This window comes from Plectropomus leopardus, chromosome 8 (genome assembly GCF_008729295.1).
Source record: "Plectropomus leopardus isolate mb chromosome 8, YSFRI_Pleo_2.0, whole genome shotgun sequence".
Classification (NCBI taxonomy): domain Eukaryota; kingdom Metazoa; phylum Chordata; class Actinopteri; order Perciformes; family Serranidae; genus Plectropomus; species Plectropomus leopardus.
Window position 1 is genome coordinate 17,007,663 of NC_056470.1, and position 21,122 is coordinate 17,028,784.

Sequence of the window (21,122 nt, forward strand, 5' to 3'; positions counted from 1 at the left end):
CGACAGTATCTTCCCCAAGCTGTGCCTACTGCGTTGATGACTGTTTAAAATCTGTCAATACTGCAGAGCAAGCAACATCTCTATATCAAAACCTCAAAGACCTGTGTGCCAAGGGGGTATTTAGAAATTAGCATGGAAGAGTCTGTTTTCTGGTCAGACAGCATGAAAGTTCTTCTGTACATCGCCAACAACACCAAAAGGTTGAAAACGTATGTCGCAAATAGAGTTTCCATCATTTGAAAACTGTCAAAAGTGGCACAATGGCGGCACATCAGTGCCAAGCTAAAACCAGCAGATGCAGCATCACGTGGTGCGCAAGCTCATGTTTTCCTCCAGTCTAAGTCATGGATCAACAGCCCATGTTTCGTCTCCAAACCTCAGTCACAATGGCCAGGAACAACAAAATTGAATGGAATTCCTGATGAGGACCCAGAGGTCAAGGGTGAAATCTCTGCTTGTGCAGTAGTGCTAGAAGATTGGAAATGTCCCACAAGTAAGCTTCTAAACTACTTTTCCAAGTGGACAGATCTCGTAAGAGCTGTAGCCTGGATCCTTAAGATTAAGGAACTACCACTTCAGCTTAGAGAACAAAGGCTGAAAACAGCTCAAGGACATGCTAAGCAGGAACCCAAACTAAAACGACAAGCAAAGACGAGCACGCCAAGACTGACAGTGGGTGATTTGGGTAGGGCGGAAAAAGCCATTGCCCGTTATGTGCAGAGGAAGTCCTATTCGAATGAAATAGCAGCCTTACAGAAAGGCACTCTGAAGGTAACTGGCCATCTATTCAAACTTGACCCTGTGATGGTGGATGGAGTTCTGAGAATTGGTTGTAGGTTAAGCAGGTCTGCTCTTCCCAAACAGACAAAACACCCAATTATTCTGCCAAAAAACAGCCATATCGCTATGCTTATTCTGTGTCACATCCATCATAAAGTTGGTCATGGGGACAGAAATCACATGCCGTCAACTCTTCGGCGCTGCTACTGGATACCACATGCCCATTCCGCTGTTCCAGAATAACCGTCAGAGAGTGTATGAACTGCCGAAGGCAACGACAAAAACCTGGTGAGCAAAAGATGTCAGATCTTTCCGCTGACAGAATCATGGCAGTTCTCCCACCATTTAAAGACATGGAATAGACTATTTCAGCCCAATGGAGGTAAGAAGAGGTAGAAACACTGTGAAGAGGTATGATGTCATATTCACATGCTTAACATCACATGCAGTCCACCTAGAAGTGGCACATACGTTTAACGCAGATTCATGCATAAATGCCATAAGAAGATTTGTCTGTCGCAGAGGTCAAGTCAGAGAAATAAGGTCTGATAATGGAACAAACTTGGTCAGTTATAACCGGGAGCTGAGCCTCACAGAGACTTTAATCTAAACAAGTTGCACAGTTCTCTCATGCAGGATGTTATCAAGTGGACCTTCAACCCCCCACATGGAGCTCATCATGGAGGAGTTGGGGAGTGGCTGGTGCGACAGGTTAAAAAAGTGCTTTGCACAGTGGTAAAGCAGCAAGGGCTGGAAGACGAGGCCTTACATACTGCCTTGTGTAAAGTAGAGCCTGTTTTGAACGACAGTCCTATTACGCCATCTAGTGATGATCCTAATGACCTGGATGCCCTTGCCCCAAACCATCTCTTGCAGCTCAAAGCAAAGCCACTTCTACCACCTGGCTTGTTTAGAAAAGAGGACCAGTACATTAGCAGACGTTGGAGGCAGGTTCAGTACATCACCGACCTGTTCTGGAAAAGGTGGATGAAAGAATATCTCCCACTGATGCAAACATGTCAAAAGTGGAACAGAGCAAGAAAAAGCTATGCAATTGGAGACCTTGTGCTTGTCATGGAAAATTCAGCACCCAGGAATTCGTGGCCATTGGGACAGGTCACAGAAACCATCACTGACTCAAAGGTTTTTGCTTGTCAAGTTCAGCTCAGGACACAGATGACTGAGCTGGAACGACCCATCACCAAACTGTGCCTTCTATTGGAGAAGGTGTAGCTTAAAGAATGCCAGCTGTTGGAGTTTGGAGTCTCTGGCTCTACATGTATACCGAAAAATAGGCCTACACTTAAAGATTCTTGCAGTCACTACAGTTATATGCATTACATTTTGTCATAATGCGCATACCCCTAGGGCACAATTTGTGTCATGCATACACCAGCTTTTTAATTTGTTTTTGAGTCCAATGGATGAAAAATCAAGACCTTGTTTTGCCTTTCTGGGAAAATGGACTGATAGAGACACTAAATTGAAAAAAATGTATTATGTGATGCAGTATTTCTAACAGTCTCAATGAATCATTGTGTCATGGCTATATATTTTCCTTTTGTTTTGTAATTAGTCACTTAGCAATAATTAGGGGCTGGAATGTTATAGCCATCCTTTTCTTTAGTATTATCATGTAACCTGTGAGTTGTCATATTTGTGTTTATCATTATTGTTAGATATTAAAATGAAGTATTGGTTCGATTGATTGATTACCTGGGTGTGATTTTGCTTTGAGAGGTCGTATAGTTACCTGAGTATGGCAGCTAGTAAGTCAGTCTGGCAAAGTCACTGTCAGGTGACACTGTGGTTTCATGCAATTTTGATTTCTTCATAGTACACTTAATGCTAGTTTTATGTTACTTAAGTCTTTCTTTTCCTTAAGTATTAAATTTAATTGGAATTTTAGAACCAGTTTGATTCACTTCTGAAAGCTTCTTTGTTTTGGTTGGAGGGCGTTTAAAACACCACAGTCTAAAACCCAGCGGCATCACCACCCTCAGATGCCGTGACATCACCCATCACTTAAATTGGAGCGGTGTTAAGGAGGGATCTTTTCGTGGCCAGTATGCAGTTACAGTAAGCAATAATTCTTTCAATGCAAAAAAGAGCATGCATGTTTTGTTTTTAAGACAGACTTGGAAGACGTGCACCTACCTTTTAAGCATTGTTTGCTTTGTAAATTGAAAAAGTGATGCTTCAGTACTACAACCTTGTATTCAACAGTCTGAAACAGTTTATTAGAAATGTATACTTAAACTCCCACAGCATAAAACAAACGCAAAAGTGTTCCAACATCTGTTGAATCAAATACACAAGCTGCCAAAGCAAAGTTCTAGTGTATCTGATTAACAAACAGTTAGAACCTGTATTGGTTAAACTATTTGGGAAACTCTTGGTAGACTATACAGGCTTTCTGCCCTCGCCTCAGTACGCACATGGAAGAAAATTAATCTTTGTACCTGCTACAATGTGCAATGTTTAGTACACATAGAGAAACAAACTCACCTTAGCAAAGGTATGATTATATGCAAAGATTGTACCACTCCACTTCCATAATCTCAACACAAGCTGCAAGTTGCACAAGCATATCTGTTTATTTTAAATGCTGAAGTATGTTTAAAAAAATGAAGTTATTGTTAAATATTTGCAGATGTTGGCATACATCAGAAAACTTATTTCAAGCGGAACTCCTGCTTTTTAAATTAACAAACAAAATAAGTGCATTTTACAATACAAACATTAAAAGGGGAAAATCTGTCATTAAAAAAATCTACTTTTTTGGAAAATAGGCATTTTGAGTGTGTTTTTTTCTGTCATTAGAAATCACAATGTTCAATACATAACCTGACATTGCAAAAAAACAGAGAGAGAGAAGGTGTAAGACATCAGAACATCCCATTACAGTCGTTTAAGTCAATGAACAATAACATTTTCATTTGAACAGAATTGTCCATGCAGAACAGAACAGCAAAGCACAGCACTGTATGTCGCTATGGATCTCTGTGCATGTCTGTATCTAACAGTCACTCACTTTCCCTCCCTTGAGGGGTTTCACTTTGGAAACTGCGTAGAGATGAGATCTCTTCCCAACATGGCTGCCAACTCATGTCTCGTCTCTCTCTTCAACCAACTTTATAACTCACTTTGTTTACTACTGAGGTGGCATCCATGTTGATCTACTCAAGGTCAGGCAATTCTAGAAGACAGACAAAATTAAAAATGCAATTACACTTTAATTCAATAGTTCACCTATTAATAGTAATTACATAAAAACTACAGCACAAAAAGCATTTACAGGTAGTTTATTAGAAACTAAATTAAAGTGAAGACACCTCAACTAAGGGTCCTACAGGTTTTTTGGATCTAGTGCAGCCATATCCAAACTAATACTTAAACAAACCCACTGTGATTTTATGGCAAAAGTTAACCATCTCTTATTTAACGCTTACAGAAAAAACTCCTGCTGGAGGTAGGGCAGTGGCATTCACTTTTGCTCAAGAGGTAGAAAACCTCCATCTACCACAATGCTTTGAGTGGAACCGGACCAAAAAACACTTCTGCAGGTGGATGACATCTTGCTTACTTTTCTGTTTTGACATAGACAATATAATGGAAGGCCGAATTACAGCTACTATGCACTATGCCCTAATATGTTTCTGAACTCATTTGAGGTGAGAAATGGCCAAATGGTAACAGAATCTTGTTTATATTTGATCAGCACTAACTACGTTTACCTTCTGATCTGAGTTTCAGAGAGAGGGTTGTGGCTGTCTCCCCCATCTGCTTCTATAATCACTGTGTTTATGGTGGTGGGCATATGAAAATGTGGGAGCAAAATCCATATTTTCAGCAGCAGCCTTAAAGCCAGCAAAAACCTGTTTCACATCATCTGGTGGATATGAGCTCGTAGATGAAAGATCTGGCTACTGATATACGGAGCGGAGTTTACCATACAAAGTTATAAATCTCAGTGTTTCCCAAACATTTTTTTATTTGTGGCGGCCTGCCACAACATCAGCCGCCTCATAGATTTTATTTTTTTATTTTTTAAAATGGGTAAAATCTCATTTCATTGTTGTGCTGCGTACAATGCGTGGATTTGCTCAGCCTCTTCACTCCTCTGTTTAGAGTGAGAGCTCCAAACCGTTGACAGTTGGTGAGAGCCCTAAGATTTAGTTACTACTGATTAAAAATTACCTGACAGCTAGTTTAGAATACTACTTACTTTCATCGTCGCTGTCTCCATGTTCATGCTGCAAAACAAAGTAACAACAATAAGACATTTCTTCATACTCTGCTTTACCTGATAAAATCCCTACAATCAAAACACCAGTCATTGTAATAAAGAATATGAAGCATATAAAAGTATGTTCTTAAAAATAAACATACCTCTTCTCCTGTGACATCTAAATCAGGTAGATCATCCCCTCCCATGCTGTTCATCATCTAGATAAATGCACAGGAGGCAACAATCAAGATGTTAGCAGTACATCTGGACACACTCTAGTTACAATGTATGTTTATTATACTTACCTCTGAGAATTTGTCAAAACTAGACAAGTCCTCATCCGAGTCATTCTCCCAGTCTTTCCAATTACTGAAGTCCACACCCAGCCAGTTGCACTAAGAGAAGATAGACTTAAATGTTTTACTAAAGCAATATTTTACTTGTAATCAGTTTATTAGAGCTGTGTTTGTAATGATGATATTTACATAGCCGTTTAGCTAGGTGGTGTATAATCATCAGAATTAAGAGTGTTAATACTTTTAATCATACTTAACAGGACTAGGCAGTCAAATCAAACTTGATTTATATGTATCTTAACTAAATTAGTTTAAACTGACAGCACCTTGTTTGCAACAAGTCTGTACCTGGACTTCAATATGATTAATATCTGAGGATTGAAAAGTTTTTTTTTCAAATTGAAAGGTACCTTTGTCTTGTCTTTGGTAAGTCGTGGCCATGATTTGCCAGCCTCTGCTTTTCGTAAACAACACAACACAGATCTGCCAGTTCGTCTGTGTTTGGATTCCTGTGTGGAACAAAGAGTTTGATGAAGGCTTTGAAGGAATAAAGAACATGGTAAAAATGCAACTATGTCTGCAGGTGACAAACATACTTTGGGGTCAATCTCTTCGAAAAGTTCCACTGTGTTCTGTTGTTTGATATTATCTGATCCACTGACACAGCTGTAAGGTGAACAGAAAAGGGACAATTATATTTCCTTTACTGCCAACAATTTGTGTTGTCATCACTTAACATAGATCAAGGCCCTGATTTCAAAAAGCATCTTAAGGCTCATACTTTAAAAAAAAAAAAAAGATTCTTGGGGATTTAAAAAACACTCAAGAATATAACCATATAAAGTAATATAAATGCAACTTACCAGAAGTCAACTTTGAACTTGTCAAAATTTACTTTCACATCTTTACTGTCCTCCACAAAGAACTCTACAAAAACAGTGTCCCGTCTGTCATACCACTTAGCTGTTGCAGGCTGCCTAATGACAAAGAGTAGAAAAAGGGAAAACGTGACAATACATTCTAGCATTATCTATGCATCATTCCAGTCTGACATGATAATTATTTAAGAACAAAGACAGTTCAGCTCTTTAACATTAGCTGGACATGTAATTTTCATGACCAGGGGCTCATCATCCTTCTCTGGTGGCCCACGTGTACATGCAGTATACGAGGTCACGTTGGAAACATGTTGACAAAAACGTCACTCATTCATTCCAGCATCCAGCCTGAGAGCTTCAAATGTTCTTCATCTCTTTACCAAAAAGCAAAAACTGTTTCTCCCCCGAGAACAAATTAACAATAAGCCATTGAATCAAAAAGGTGCACCTGCTAACATTACATGATAGATAGTGCACATGCATCAGAACAATAAACACATTATAATAGTGGGAGGGAGTGGGGTTATGCTAACGCTTAACTGAACTACATGGATCTTTGGATGTGAACAGTAAGAAGAACAATATTTGTGGATAAGGGTAATTTGTGTTGCTGACAAGCGTCTGTAAGTTGGCGTTAGCTTACGTTAGCTCCAGTGAAATCTACTGAGCTAATCATGACACCACGCTTTTCGGTGCCAACCTTACCCTTCTGTTGCATGACATTAGCACGCTAGCCAACGATAGCAGAGCTAATGCAAAGAAATTAGATAAACTATAGTTTATCATCTTCTGGGTCATGATGGTGATAAATTACACTAGGCTGTGGGAAAGTTAGCTGTCGGTGGATTTCAGTCTTGACAGCCGTGCATGACTGCTCCACTGAGGCTAACTCGTGTGCTTAACGTTAGCTCCGTTAGCTAATGTTAGCTCGTTGATCCTCCAGACTATGAAGACATGTAGCTGGTTAGCTACGACCGTTAACGGGTACATAGTGAACTCAAGACTTACATCTCCACTCTTTTAGCAATTAAACTCCCTCGTCGGACCACGATATAGATAATAGTGCTATCTAGCTGTGGTGCCCGGCAAAACTGATGCTGAAACCTAAACAGTTAACTCCAGCGTTCAGGACAGATGCGTTGGTGTTTTTTCAAACATCGCGTGTTTTCCTTCCCGTGACGTACCGTTTCACCCGCGTGCTACGGGCGTGTGCACAAGTACTTACTGGGCGAAGCCATCGGAGACAGTTCTAGAACGAGTCAGTGTTCCAGAGCAGCCCGAGAGCTCCACCACCTGTTCGGCTCCAAAATAGGCAATGGCAGAGGGTGACTAACTGATAGTTATATTAATGCTGCCATTACTGTATACTGAATTATGATTCTAAGTTGCAGGTGTTCGAGTCCTTCCAGCTTTGTTGTGTGGGAACAAATGTTTAGATCCCTTAGGCTAAAATAGTGAAAATATCACACTTAGAAAAACTGAAAACAAAAGCCTTGCATTGATTATGTTTTATAACGTGTTTGTACCATAGTATTCTTGGCAAAATGCTATATCAAATTATTAAAGTAGGCCCCTCAGTGCAGAAAATGGTTCTTGTGTGCGTTAGCAGGACTACTAGCTTGCATGAGGCCATGGATAATAAAGTTTCATTTACATGGTCAGAGTGAATTGAATTTATTTGACAGGAACTGTGTGAAACTGATGTGTTGCACAAAAGGTTTATAGTTATTGCTAATTTTCGACTCTTGTCCCTAGTTGAGCCTTTACATACAGACCTACAACGTTATTAAAATACAGAGTTTTAAACACCATAATACACTATAAACACTGGAGCCACAATAAATGACATATACCACAATACATATACTACAGTACATATAACAAAATACATACAACATTGTGATGTTTAGTGGAGGACTAATTAAATTAAATTATAAGCTTTATCTATTTTTTACTGAATGTTATAGCAATACAATGCATCATATGTTTTCATGTAAAATATTAATTAGCTGTATGGTATCTACAGTTGTCAAAAAATGTTCAAAAGTAGGCTTTAATACTTACCTGAATTTAGTTAAGTATAAAGTGGCATGACATACAAAGCAAACTACAACTACCTCAAATTAAACTTTTATGTGCCCTTGCCTGTGGATATAGTTAAGTGTGCATTCAGAACATACAGCTAGCTTGTGATGACAGAGGTGTGTTGCATGCTAGGATGAGTTAGTTGAAGAGGCTTGGTTGGTTTGTTGACCACCCACCTGATGTCCCTGTGAACTTGCCTGCACTCTTAAACTCACACAAGTTCATTTTGATACCACATTCCTTTAGTTAATAAGGCAGATAAAGGGACATAATTTAGGAGACATTTCTCACATCAAAGGAGTTGCCAAAAGAGGAACCAGTTACAGGACTTGTAAAGCAATAAAGCGGTCCCTGGCATTCAGATGAAGTCATCTATTAAGTCAGTTAGGCCAGCCATAATCTCTATAAATGGATTCTGCATATGTATGCATACAAGATTTTGGATTTCTGGTTTGTGTTATGCTTTCCGTTTGTAATACACGTAGGGTAGTATTGGCCAATCATGTCTGAATAGCAGATTAACAGTTCGTGTGGAGAGGCAGAAAGCATTGGCTGAAGTTCCTTCTTCGAAAAGTTATCTTAAAATTATCTGCATTCATTTTTATTTCATTTCATATACTTCAAACAAGGGCATTGTACAGTAGATTATATGCATTGCACTAGATATAGCACAATGCTAATTTTCACCTGTTGTCCCTGGGTGTGGATAAACTACACTTAAAACACAAAAAAATGATAATTTCACTACACATTCATTAATAAAGATATAAAATGACAATTCTACATAACATTACACACCTTTAGGACAGCCCAGTGTTTATCTGCCTATAGAGATTAGGCAAAATGACCGGCACACGGAGGGTGAAGTCTTGGTCCGATATCCACTGGACACACATGATTAGCTTGAAATAAGGGGCCTTGCACCCTAGAGGCTTTATAGGCATCAGACAATAACTGATAGGTTCCAAGATTGGGCCATGCACTGTAGTTTAACCTGAGCAGAAACTGTGGATATAAGGCTGGGTCACGCCACAGAGTATCTGCTCCTTGCTTGGATGAGAGTTAAAAGAAGCTTAAAGATGAATAAGGTCAGGGCTAGAGAATGTTTCCATTGCAAGATCCTCCAATGTGACTAAGACTATGAAATAAGTAAGTCAAATAGGTTCATATGGTGACGTGAGTATCAACAGATCACCATTCCTCCCTAAAAAGATGCTACTGATGTAGAAAATATACTTTGATTGCATCATGAGCACAGCAGAAGACTGAGTGCAATTCTGTATTTGGAGATGATGAAAAAACAACAGGACTTTGGCTTGTGGTTAATTTCTTAACAGAGATGAGCACAGATGCAGTGGTGGAAGCCAATGCACCTCCCTTAACAGCTTGCATCTCAGCCTGCTTATTAACAGATGCCTCTTTAGTATCACTCTCAGCCATGATATCAGAGTGAAGCTTAGCTATATCAGTTTAGGTCCCCCATAGAAGTAGAGGCTGTAATGCTGGTGTTTGACTTCTAGTGGTTTTCTTAGTGAGCCAAAGCAAAGAAAGAAATTGTTAGGTGACTTAAAAGCTAGAGTAGCTTCAAGCAGAGACATGAGAGAAGATAGGCTGAATGAGAGTGTCACCCATATGAAGCTTGGCAGCTGTCGATAGAGCAAGTGAACAAGAGTGTGAAAGCAGGGAAAGAGAGAGCAGCTGGGACAGAATAACAATGCAGCTTATGAATGTGTGGGACATGAGTAGTGATGTCAGAGAGGATGGGATGAAAAAATAATAGGTGTTTGACTCAGGTAGGAGGGGCACATGATGCAGAACAGAGTAGGGTTTAGTAGATGGGAGTGGGTTACTGGTGGCAAATAATCTGTCTGTCTTCCCAGCTTTGACCACCTTTTGCCAGACATGTGCCCCTAAAGGACTAGAAATGAAGCCAAAATCTTGGCAGGTCTTATGGGGGACACTAGGGATGGACACGTTGGAGATGAGAAACTGGAGGTAGCTGACAGACGGGAGTTTTTGTTGGCCACAGGGAGGACCATAGTTAGTAACACAACCAGTAGGGCTGAGTATCAGTACTGGAGACCTTTATTGTGTCCACCAAAATAACCCAGTACAAAGTAGTATTCAGAATTCTCCAGTCAAACTATATCTGCATTCGATCTTTTTTGTACTCAGATCTAGAAAAAAATGACTAGCCTATTTGTCTACTTTCACTGGCAGCCAATTACTGCAAGCATTCTTCGATTTAATGCAATGGGTGATTGGCCCACTACAACAGCAGTTACAACCAATAAATCCTAATATTGGGAAGTCTAGCACAAGGTGCTGAGACGCCACCAAAATGCCAAAAGTATGGCTATACTACAGGCATGTAGTGTCTAGTGGCATTTTATGCGAATGAATGCTTCCATTCACATGGTGGGCATCGACTAAAAATAATTTTTTTTTTAAAAAAAAAAAAAAAAAAAAAAAGGTTTAAAATGACGGACTCTATTGATAACAGTGAATGAGTGAAGGCTAGTGTCAGCTATGGATATGATAGAACAGTGTTTCTCAACCTTATTCATGTCAATGACCCCTAAATTGATACACATAGGTCACAGACCTCCTTTGATAATATTTTGTTTCAGGGACTTCCATCTAAAAAAAAAAGATGTGGGTTGCTAGATATGATTCAGACCAAAATTCTTGGAATATACCATGGAGGAAGTGAAACTTATGATCAGATTAGTCATTCTTCTGACTCTTAGTATAGTATATTTTTTGGGAGAACCCATGTAACTCCCATAAGGACCCTTGGGGGTCCCTGAATTCCTAGTTGAGAAATACTGTTATAGAACCTCTGACAAAGAAAAGCAAACTAGCACCATCAATTTCTAAACCTAATTAGTTTCAGTAATTCAACATTCAAAAGTTTAACATTATCTGACTCATAATGTAACATTCTTCCAGATATAAGTGTTCAGTAATTGTGTTATTACCCTCAAAAGATTCCACCTACACCTTAAAGCCACTGAAGAGACTAGCTTTACAATGAACTAGTCTCATGAATTAGTCATCATTAAAGAAAAGAAAGACATCAGTGAAACCTGAATTTCCTCCAGGAGCTCTCTGCAGCTACAATGTGATTTGAATGGGGAATTAACAATAGCTTGATGTGCTGTTGTCTTTTCTAGCAGTCACTCTGGCAGATAATAAGCCATAATTCGGATGCATATTTGTGATCTTAAAACCTAATTTCCTTCCTCAGTGTGGTCCAGCTGACAAAAGTTTCCCCACGGGCCTGATTGTAATGATGCCATTTATAGAGTTTGTCAAACGTTCTGTTGAAACTCTGGCTGTGGTAAAGAAACTGTGTCTATGGCTTCAGATAAAATAACTGTTAACAAAGGGGAAGATTTGATTTTACTTTGCACTGCACGGCAATACACATAATGAGTACATAATTTGTGCGCAATTTGTGTCTAAGAAGGTTTTGCTCACATGCTAGTATTCATTGTAAATTCAGTAAGGTGTCATTTGAACTGTACTTGGAAGAACAGTTAAGTATGACAAACTAAAAACATAAAATAATTACTAACAAATTACATTGTCATGATATGGAAACCCAAGGTTTTTTAATATGACTTAGCAATTCTTTATTTTTTTACAAGGTTTCATGTGTGACACCTTTCCTTTCAATAGCAAAGAGACAAGAAAGTGATGATGTCAGTGAGACACAAATCCTGTAGTTGCTCCACATACAGTGTATAATAGAAAACCCCCTAGGACACTACAGAATGACCACAGTCACAGGGGGGCTTATTGGAACATGACTACATGTTCTGATTCACAGCTGGATGTTCTACATTTATGTAATACACATCTGACGTCATATCTTAAAATATAATTCAGGGAGCCTACACAGTCAGCCACTAATTCGGTTTCAATGGACTGTCTCCAAAAAGTGTCAAATGGTGATGCATCCTGTGCTTTGATCTTTAGGGAGGTTTGGGGAAGTATTTGTCTGTGCATGAAGATAGTGACTTTATTCTCCAACATCAACAGAATAGCACATGTAAAATAGGCTTTAGGGTGGATTTTTCCTGTTTATGGGTACAAGTAAAGAGATTAGTATAGTAACATTTGAATGTCTAGTGCTGTCAGGAAAAAATAAGGTGAAAGCTATAATAATGTCAAATTAACTCAGATGACAATACATTTGATTTAAATATTATAATTTAGCTAATGAGTTGGACCAACTAATAAGTTTAGCTAAATATCAGGTTTTATTACATTGAAATAAAGAAACAATGTAATGAAAACATGAAATGTGTTTTGGGGAAATGTTGTGAAATATAGTGTGTGATGCTGCTGGCCTAAGCTCCTCCAGCAGAGTGATCCAACATCTACGGGTCTTGACAGCCAGGGCCAACTGTCACCTCCTGAATCTTACCAAAAACCAAAATAGAATGGGAGACAGATTGTTGCGCGATTTCACTGAAAGCCTCACTGGTACATTTTGTACTAGCTGCAGACTGAGAGGGATTCCCAAATTTTCTAATGCCCTTGTGCCAGTAATGTTTTTAAGTGAAAGAGGAAAAACTCATCAACCCTCTTTACTTCTTTTTCTATAAAAGCATAAAACAAGAATAACAAGAAATCACTGAATTCTACAGCATTAATTATGGGGTACTCATTACAGAAGTTTATATGAATCAGGCTGAGGAAATTATTTGAGAGTTTTTACTACCAATCATTTGTAGGCGTTGACACATATTCAAGTCAGTTTGGAGATATATGTAGCATTATATCAGTAGACCTGTGAATCAGGTCTAGGCATAGAACATGTGTTCTATCAGATGAGCTGACTCAGCTGTAAAGCCATGCATTAAGTGAAAAGCGGTGGGATAAAGACTGTGTAGGGACAATCCCTGTTTTTCCTTTATGTTATATGGACAGCCCACCCAAATGGATTTGCTCCCACTCTGAATTATTATTACTTTAGTCGTGCTTATGTCTATATTATGTGCAGTTAAAAGTATGTGCTGAAACCGAGTACACATGCTGATTGATTGAAAAATCATCTGAAATTACTTCTTAATTAGGAGTAAATTTGTGAATACAATTGTTATGCAGCTATCTGTCTATCATGAGATTTCATAGCTGAGAGCACCAAAACAGCAACAACAACACCAACCGGGAATGCAAAACAATTGAAAATAACAGCATATTGCTGTCCAATAATTGATTGATCAGTTTGAGTAATTTATGATGAAAAAAGTAAAAATGATCTGATTCCAGTTTCTTAATTGTCAATATTTTCTGGTTTCTTTACTCCTTTAGGACAGTTAACTGAATATTTTTTGTGTAATACACAAGACATTGGAGGATTTCATCTAAGACTTTGGAAAACACGGACATTTTTCATAACTAGAGAAAAAAATCAGCAGATTAGTTTACAATGAAATTATTTGTATACATATATTGTAATCTCTATTGGCAGAGCTACACTAGTATGGCATCAGTCTTGTAAGTTCAAAGAGTAATTGGAATTGGGAATGGTATTTTATAGACTCAGTTATTGGTTAAACTGATAAATCAGTGATAAAAAAATAAATTATCTCCTCAGTAATAAGACGAGACATTACACACACACACACACACACACACACACAAACACACACATACAGCAAATATATATATTTTGCAGTCAATAATTCAGTGCAGTGTACCCTGAGAGACAGCTTCATTTGCATTATAAGTGAATGAGTGGGTATTCCCTCGATGGCGCGTAGGTTGGACTCTTGTGTGCACTTCGCATGTATTGAACGTTGACGTTGAGTTATCATTAAAGCTGTTAATCACGACAAAAAGTATGATTCACTCCCAGCATGAAAAAAACAAAACACAGACCACCATTTGTCAGCCAATCGTGTGAGCTCAGTGACGAACTTCCTGGTCACACTTTCTCGTAGGTCCCAGTCCCCTTATTAATGGGTATGTTTGCTCCTGCACAGTCAACAGGGAGGACGCATTGTGAAAGCGTAGACGCGGACTAAAAATGAGAGGAAAGGGTGAATTATCTGCCGGGAGAAAGCTGCCACACAGCTAGCGTGGTCGGAGCCCGATAAGAAGAGTAACTACAAATGCTATTTACTCTGTGTTACGCCTAGCCCAAGGACGTACGAGGAAGGCAAACACAGGCGAGACTGGGAACGAGGTGCAGGATTTGGATGGCATTTTCCAGAGCCAGGAAAGGGCTGTTGAAAACCTAAAGAGATATGAGCTGGGAATACGTTTGGATATCATGTCTTGACTACAAAAGACTAATTATCCGCGGATAAACTGCAGCGGCACGTCAGAAATAAAGGCCTCTTCTGATGGAGCAGTGTGCTCTTTAATCCAGCCAGAAACCTCCCTGACAGACAGCGACGAGCTACGGCAAAGGGTGAGGTACCCAAGTAATCAGTGGGGAGAACCACTTAGCTAAATGTTGACGCGAAATGTATCAAGGGCTAAGCTAATGTTGTGAAATCGCTGAATTTCCCTTCGCTCCTGCGGAGAGGATGGCTCAGTCAAAATATCGCCGAGCAGCTGTGATAACGTTTGTTCCAGTCCTTCAGTTTTTCTTCCTCTCTTTTTCTTTTCAACAGGACGCTTTATTCACAATTGAAGGGATTTATGGGATCACAAGGTAACCTTTCAACCCGAACAAGTGTCACGCTTGTGTTTGCATGTGTGTGTCAGTGGGCTTTCGTGTTTTCCGCGTATGACGGGGGTTTAGTTTCCTTTGTTTACAGTCTGAATCTCTGAACAGCTGATACGTCCTCAGCAATGCCGCGATACTGCCTGTTGTGCGTTTCTCTGACTTGCTGCAGCTACTGCAAACAGCTGCCCGTGTAGAGATATTCACTTTGGCATTCACATTTGCCACACTGCAAAGAAAACAACTTAAATATATAAATCATTTTGCTTTTCATTTGCATTGCTAGAGCTATGAGGACATGTACACAAAAAAAGTAAAGCCACCACAGCCAGCAGAAAGATAACACTCTTGTAGCCATGTATGAGGAAAATATAGCATCATTCCTCACAATGGGAGCTTTGGGAGCAACTTCTATAACTGGATTTATAGTTACACAAGTGCAAATTGTGTTTAAAATATTTTTGTTCATATAATAACGTGCTAATGCTCTTCTCCACGCAGTTTCCTCTGATGAGATGAGTGTGCGTGCTGGCCAGGGCAGTGATGAGGTGCTGGTTTCACAGGCGGTATGGGATTACCTGGCTGCAGCCGGGCGGCCCTGGCTCATTGACTTCCAGCACAAGCAGGGGATGAGCGCTGGCATCATTAGGCGAGGAGAGAGAGGGGGCTGCTGCGCCGTGAGGCTGCAGCCAGTGGACGGCTCCAGGAACGGTGGAGCTGGGGTGATGGATGGACCCATCTCCAGCGAGACGCGAAAAGCCTTCATTGACTTATGCCGCTGTGCCCGCAAAGAAATGAGCAAACAGGACGGGGGATCCAAGAGGAAGAGGGCTCTGCTGCCCTGTGTGGGAGTCCTGGAGCCAAATGGAGAGGGTAGCCTGCTTCAGCCTCCGCCTCCCCAGCCTCGTCGCTCCCAGAGACAGCAGCAGAGGTTCAGGAAGCCTGCTGATGAGGAGGCCTGCGCCATGCTTCATGAAGCAGCCCAGAGGAAGGACTTGGACTCCAGTTTGGCTTCCCACAGTGAAGCAGAGGACAACAGTACTTGTTCCATCTGCATGGGGGACATAGTGGAGAAGACTACCTTGGAGAGGTGTGGCCATTCATTCTGTCGCTCTTGCCTGGATCAAGCCTTTAAGGTGAAGAAAGCGTGTCCCGTGTGTCGGCTAGTGTATGGCCAGCTGATTGGGAACCAGCCTGCTAATGGTACAATGATCGTAGAGAGAGATCCTGATCTGGAGCTTCCTGGCCATGAAGGCTATGGATGTATCTGCATCATCTACAGCTTCCCTCCTGGCCTACAGGCGGTGAGTAGACCAAAAGCATGTGCATATGCAGACTGTAAGCTCATTGTTCCTGGAATAACTGTTCATTTTGATAATAATCTATGATTGTAATGAAACTGAACTCACAGTTGTTTTTAAAACAGTTGTTTGAACTCAGATGATTTTAAACAATCCTGCCTCTCTGCTTGACTGCCCAAATCTTCCCATAATGTCTGATATCTTATTAAATAATCTTAACCTACATCTGTGTTTCATCAAGCAACTAAAACCCAGTTTCAGAAGGAAATGCATTAAATTAAATGTATAATATCTGAGCTAATTGTAAACAAAATTGTCACCTCACCTCCAAAACTCAAAACACAGGATCTGAACTAGCTGCCTCTCTCAAATGTAAATGTAAATGCATCCCTTATACAAACACACGGTTCCAGTGGATCATTAAAAAAAAGTCTTGAAAGGCATTGAATTCATTAATCTAAAAATAAGGCCTTAAATGGTATTAAAGTATCTTCAATCAATCTTTCAAAAGTCTTGAAAAATGCTAAGTCATGGGAAGTTTAGTATTTTTTCTGATGTACTGTAGAGTCTCAAAATGATTGGTAACTTTTATTTAAAAAAAAAAAAAAAAAAATCACTAAATGCCTCGCTTTTTTTCTGTCCGGGATGCTCAGAGCAGAGGATCCACTGTCTGAACAACATGGGGATGTGCAAATTCAACTTAAATTGGCTATTTAACCAAAATTTTGTAGCATGACTAAAAGTGGTACAAGGCATTGCATACAAGGCTCAGTGTACTGTATGCAAACATTTTTTCAGCAGTCTGATGGGAATCAAGGCAGAGGAATCCCACATGCAGAGTGAGAAATGCAACATTTCCAAGACACTCGCCAATAAATGGCGTGTATTTCCCAGTTGCGTAACCCTCACCTCCTCCATGAAATGTCATTTTTTAGGATAAAAAGAAAATTTAGAGAAAAAGGTCCTTACCCTCAGTAATTAATGTCAGTTCACACTCTTTCTTTTTTTTCAATTTTGGTTATTATAAAATTAGTTTTGAATTTCATTCTAAATGGCATTAAAAAGCCTTAAATCTGACTTCCTTTAAGTTGTAAGGAATAGTGAATACTAATAGGAATAGTGAAAAATTAAGGATTGGTGCTTTAAGGAACCAAGGTGTTATGTCAGTCTTGACTCAGTGGGACTTTGCCATAAAGGTGTACTCCAGTGCCTTAAAGGTGCCCTGAGAATTTTTCTTGTAAAAAGCCGAAAAGTATTTGAAATCCTACTTTGTTTACATCCATGTTTACTACCAGCTCGCAGTGTTCTTCCTCCCTGCCTTTGCTGGCACATTGCAGCATATCTTGGCACATTACCGACACTTGTTGATCAGTTGAGTAGTATGGCACCATTAGAAGGGCTGCGTATCCACCCACGAGTGCCTGCATGTGTGTACTTTTATGTTTCATCTCACTGGACTTTTTAGTCATGTTACAGGTCAAACTTGTCCATTCTCCTGATGCCACATTTCCCATAATGGGAATAATGTCATCTTTTATTCAGCCCCTGCCTAGTAAATGCCAGCGTCTTTCAAACTTCATGATTCCAGTTTGCAACACAGTTTTTCTGTTATAAATTTACCATCCAGGTCAAAGTAACCCCTAATGACATCAGCATTTTTTCCCAGACTTTACAAGACTGAGGACGTCATAGGACATTTTATTGGTTGATTAGGAATTCCCCGAAAAGTTCTGTAAACTGACCTCTGTCAGTTTAGTCTCTGTTAAAATCAGTGGAGTTTCCCTTTCCCAGGAAACAGATCAAGATAAATAGTTTTAGATGAAGGAAGTGCAACATAAAAACAGACATGTCACGAGACACTAAATGAATAAAAAAAAAAAACAACAACTTGCAAACATACTACTCACAAAAACACAAAGCACACAGTTAAAATAGAAGACATGACAGTGGTAACACGGCCACTGTAGTAGCAAAGAGTCCCAGACCCCAGTAGACAGACACAATTGCTTTAAAGTCAAAGTAAGGCAAAAATAAATGTGTAATGAGTCTTTCAAACTACAAAAAAAAGTGCTATAAACCACCTAGCTAAATGTGAATTATTCAAACAAGAAATGACTGTTTTGCTTTACCGAGACTTTAATGCCCCTTTAAACTGATCCTGTTCTTACCTCCTTAACAGCCAGAACATCCCAACCCAGGTGTTCGGTACCCAGGAACAGACCGTGTGGCCTACCTCCCTGACAGCCCAGAGGGGAACCGTGTGCTGGGCCTGCTGCGCCGGGCCTTTGAACAGCGCCTTATCTTCACCATCGGTACCTCCATGACTACGGGCATGCAAAATGTCATCACCTGGAATGACATTCACCACAAGACCTCAATATGGGGCGGGCCCCGCTGGTATGTATGGCCTTTTAGCTGGCAGCAAATGGCCACTGAGATTTGACATAGCAATAGTCTCAACAGCTTCCCTAACAGGTGTGGTTTCTGAGAAAAGGGCTCCAGTAAAGACTGACAGATGTAATTCAAGTTCCTGACAAGGAAGTGCTTTCAGTTGTCCTTGGTTAGATGGCACTATTACTGCCTGAGCTCATACAGATGAAGTGATGGCTTTTTTATTTCTCTTGACAGTTTTGGCTACCCAGACCCTACTTACCTGGTGCGAGTGACAGAGGAGCTCAGAGAGAAAGGCATCACGGCAGACTGACAGCATGAAAATGACTTTTCCAAGACTTTGTAGGACTTTCCGGGTGTCCTTGCAGTGGACGTGACTCGGCTCCAGGTTTTGCTCTGAGACTGCCCGTCCCTGAAGGATGGCTGAAGACGAGGCCCTCAGCAGACAGGTGTCTAATGCTGCAGCCGAGCCCACACCCCTCCACTTCTTGTTCCTCTGTTTGTTCATTTTTCCTCCATAGTTCAGCTTATCCCAGTGCTACATGTGGAAGAAAATACTTTGAGTGCAGTGCATTCTTGTATTACACAATCCTCTACCTATCACTGATGGCAACAGGGCCGACTTCTGGTGCACTTATTTAAGAGCATCCTGGCGTGTTGCAATTCATGGTACTTGTATATTATTTAGGAAATCCAAGTTAAATGTTATAAAAACAGTTTATGTTAAATTAATGTTAATTTCTACTCTGGGGATTACTTTATTTCTTACAAGCACACATTTTTGGTTTTATGTTTTAAGTAAGTCTCTAATTTGTTACTAATTCCCTGTTGTAAGGATAGTATCTGGGTTATAAGGCAGAATAGCACTGCTTCAGTAGAAAGAATTCATTTTCAGAAGTTATTGCAATCTAAAGCACTTACAGGCACTTTTGTAAGGGAGTCTTTTTTTTTTCCAGTCATTGTTTTTGCTTCCTGTGTGGAAGAGCGCTCGGAGCAAACAGGTTCGTGCAGCTATCAGCTATTGGCTTGGTGGCTACAAGTTGATGTCAATTGCTTGGAACTCTTCATTTGCGTGTGATCATCATTTTTTTCCCGTCCATTTTTTACTCTAATAGGAAGAATGTTCAACTGTCTCAGTGCAGCACCTTTTTCTTTCCATGCATTAGGACTTTCCCTTGGGGTTTTTTGCCATCGGTCACTCCTGTTATTTCAAGATGTCTCCCAGGTGTTGAGCCCATTACCTCAGTTGTTGGCAATGAGCTCATCTAATTACCAGATTTACGACGATGTCAAATATAAAGGGCATATAGACCACTTAAACCAAATCAAAGGCACAAAAGCTCTTTAAATATCTATGCCTCTGTCCCTGTCAAACTGGGAGGTTTGCCTGCTAATGTTCTCATTTAAAATGAGGTAACTGTTGTAAATTTGTTTCTCTGAACTGAAAATCTACAATACACAGTTAAAAAAATAACAAAAGAAAATGCTGTGGGAATAATTGATCTGATTTAGGGTGGGGTTCTGATCTCATTTTGTTGTGCCTTTCTTATATTCACTTTTGATAAAAATCGAGCATGATGTTACTAATGAATGGTAAGCAGTTTGGGCATATATCAGTGTTATTTGATAGGTTAACAGCATTATGTTTGTAGCTATACTATCTGGCTTTAAGTACAACTACTACACAGTTCACGAAAAATATGTAAACTAATGTGTATTAAATTAGCTTCTCCATAAACATCCTTGTACTCCAAATGCTGATAAAACCCCTCAGATTGATAAAGCTGTATGTGTGAAAGTGCTTTGCTAAGTGCAGTAACCTGCTTGGCTAGTGGTACATTTGTCATTAATTTGACTGGTCAGATCCATACATCAAATACCCTTTTATTATGTTTTCATCCCCTTTGTATTTTAGTTAAGGGACCAACTGAAACATTTTTGGGACACAGGATTGTAGTTCACTAAAGCTACTGTGCAAACATTTCTATGCATTACATGACTGAGGAGGAGCCAGGAGAAAACGGAGAGTTGGAGAGATTACACACATTACAAATTGATTGTTAAGGAAAAGTTTGAGTTTCGCTTTTCTAATTGTGTTGATTCGTACTTTGTTGATATTCAGAATAATGTGCTTTACATTTTAATACTTGAATAAAAAAAGTTATGTTTGGGTTTGTGTTGGATATTCAATGTAGGCCCGTAAATAAACCAGGTGCATCAGAAGAAACTGAATATCAAACTTGTGTCCATTTGGAATGAATCGGGGTTGTTGCCCCTAATCAAGATTTGACCTGAGCTGCTTCACTGTGGTATGAAAGATTCTTGATTCAACATTTTGAACTCTGCTAACTCTGCCATCTAGTGAATCATGACTAGACTGAACAGAGCTGGAAATACCTCATACTTTACACCAAACCTTACCTTTTCTTAAAACTATATAATTACCTGTAGAAATGGGTAATAACAGTAATC

General features: G+C 39.7%; 2 protein-coding genes across 2 annotated transcripts; one reads left to right on the forward strand and one right to left on the reverse strand.

The window, feature by feature from the left end:
- Positions 1–2,993: 2,993 nt before the first annotated feature.
- On the reverse strand, positions 2,994–7,352 carry ptges3a (prostaglandin E synthase 3a (cytosolic)). The gene is made up of 8 exons (XM_042491712.1): positions 7,194–7,352; positions 6,171–6,284; positions 5,904–5,973; positions 5,718–5,816; positions 5,317–5,406; positions 5,173–5,229; positions 5,009–5,036; positions 2,994–3,979 (listed from the first exon to the last, which is right to left on the reverse strand). Coding segments are annotated over exons 1-8 (480 nt in total). The 5' UTR covers positions 7,196–7,352; the 3' UTR covers positions 2,994–3,959.
- Positions 7,353–14,232: 6,880 nt separating this feature from the next.
- dtx3 (deltex E3 ubiquitin ligase 3) lies at positions 14,233–20,821 on the forward strand. The gene is made up of 5 exons (XM_042492140.1): positions 14,233–14,700; positions 14,906–14,946; positions 15,460–16,262; positions 18,439–18,656; positions 18,888–20,821. The coding sequence occupies exons 2-5, from the start codon at positions 14,934–14,936 to the stop codon at positions 18,961–18,963; spliced, it is 1,110 nt and encodes a 369-aa protein (XP_042348074.1). The 5' UTR covers positions 14,233–14,700; positions 14,906–14,933; the 3' UTR covers positions 18,964–20,821.
- The last annotated feature ends 301 nt before the right edge of the window (positions 20,822–21,122 follow it).

Coding starts and splice junctions, on each gene's coding strand:
- dtx3 (XM_042492140.1), top strand. Junction 16,263..18,438: donor TCCCTCCTGGCCTACAGGCG/GTGAGTAGACCA, acceptor CCTCCTTAACAG/CCAGAACATCCCAACCCAGG. Junction 18,657..18,887: donor ATATGGGGCGGGCCCCGCTG/GTATGTATGGCC, acceptor TTCTCTTGACAG/TTTTGGCTACCCAGACCCTA.
- ptges3a (XM_042491712.1), bottom strand. Junction 5,407..5,717: donor TTACCAAAGACAAGACAAAG/GTACCTTTCAAT, acceptor ATCTTCTCTTAG/TGCAACTGGCTGGGTGTGGA. Junction 5,230..5,316: donor GTTTTGACAAATTCTCAGAG/GTAAGTATAATA, acceptor GCATTTATCTAG/ATGATGAACAGCATGGGAGG.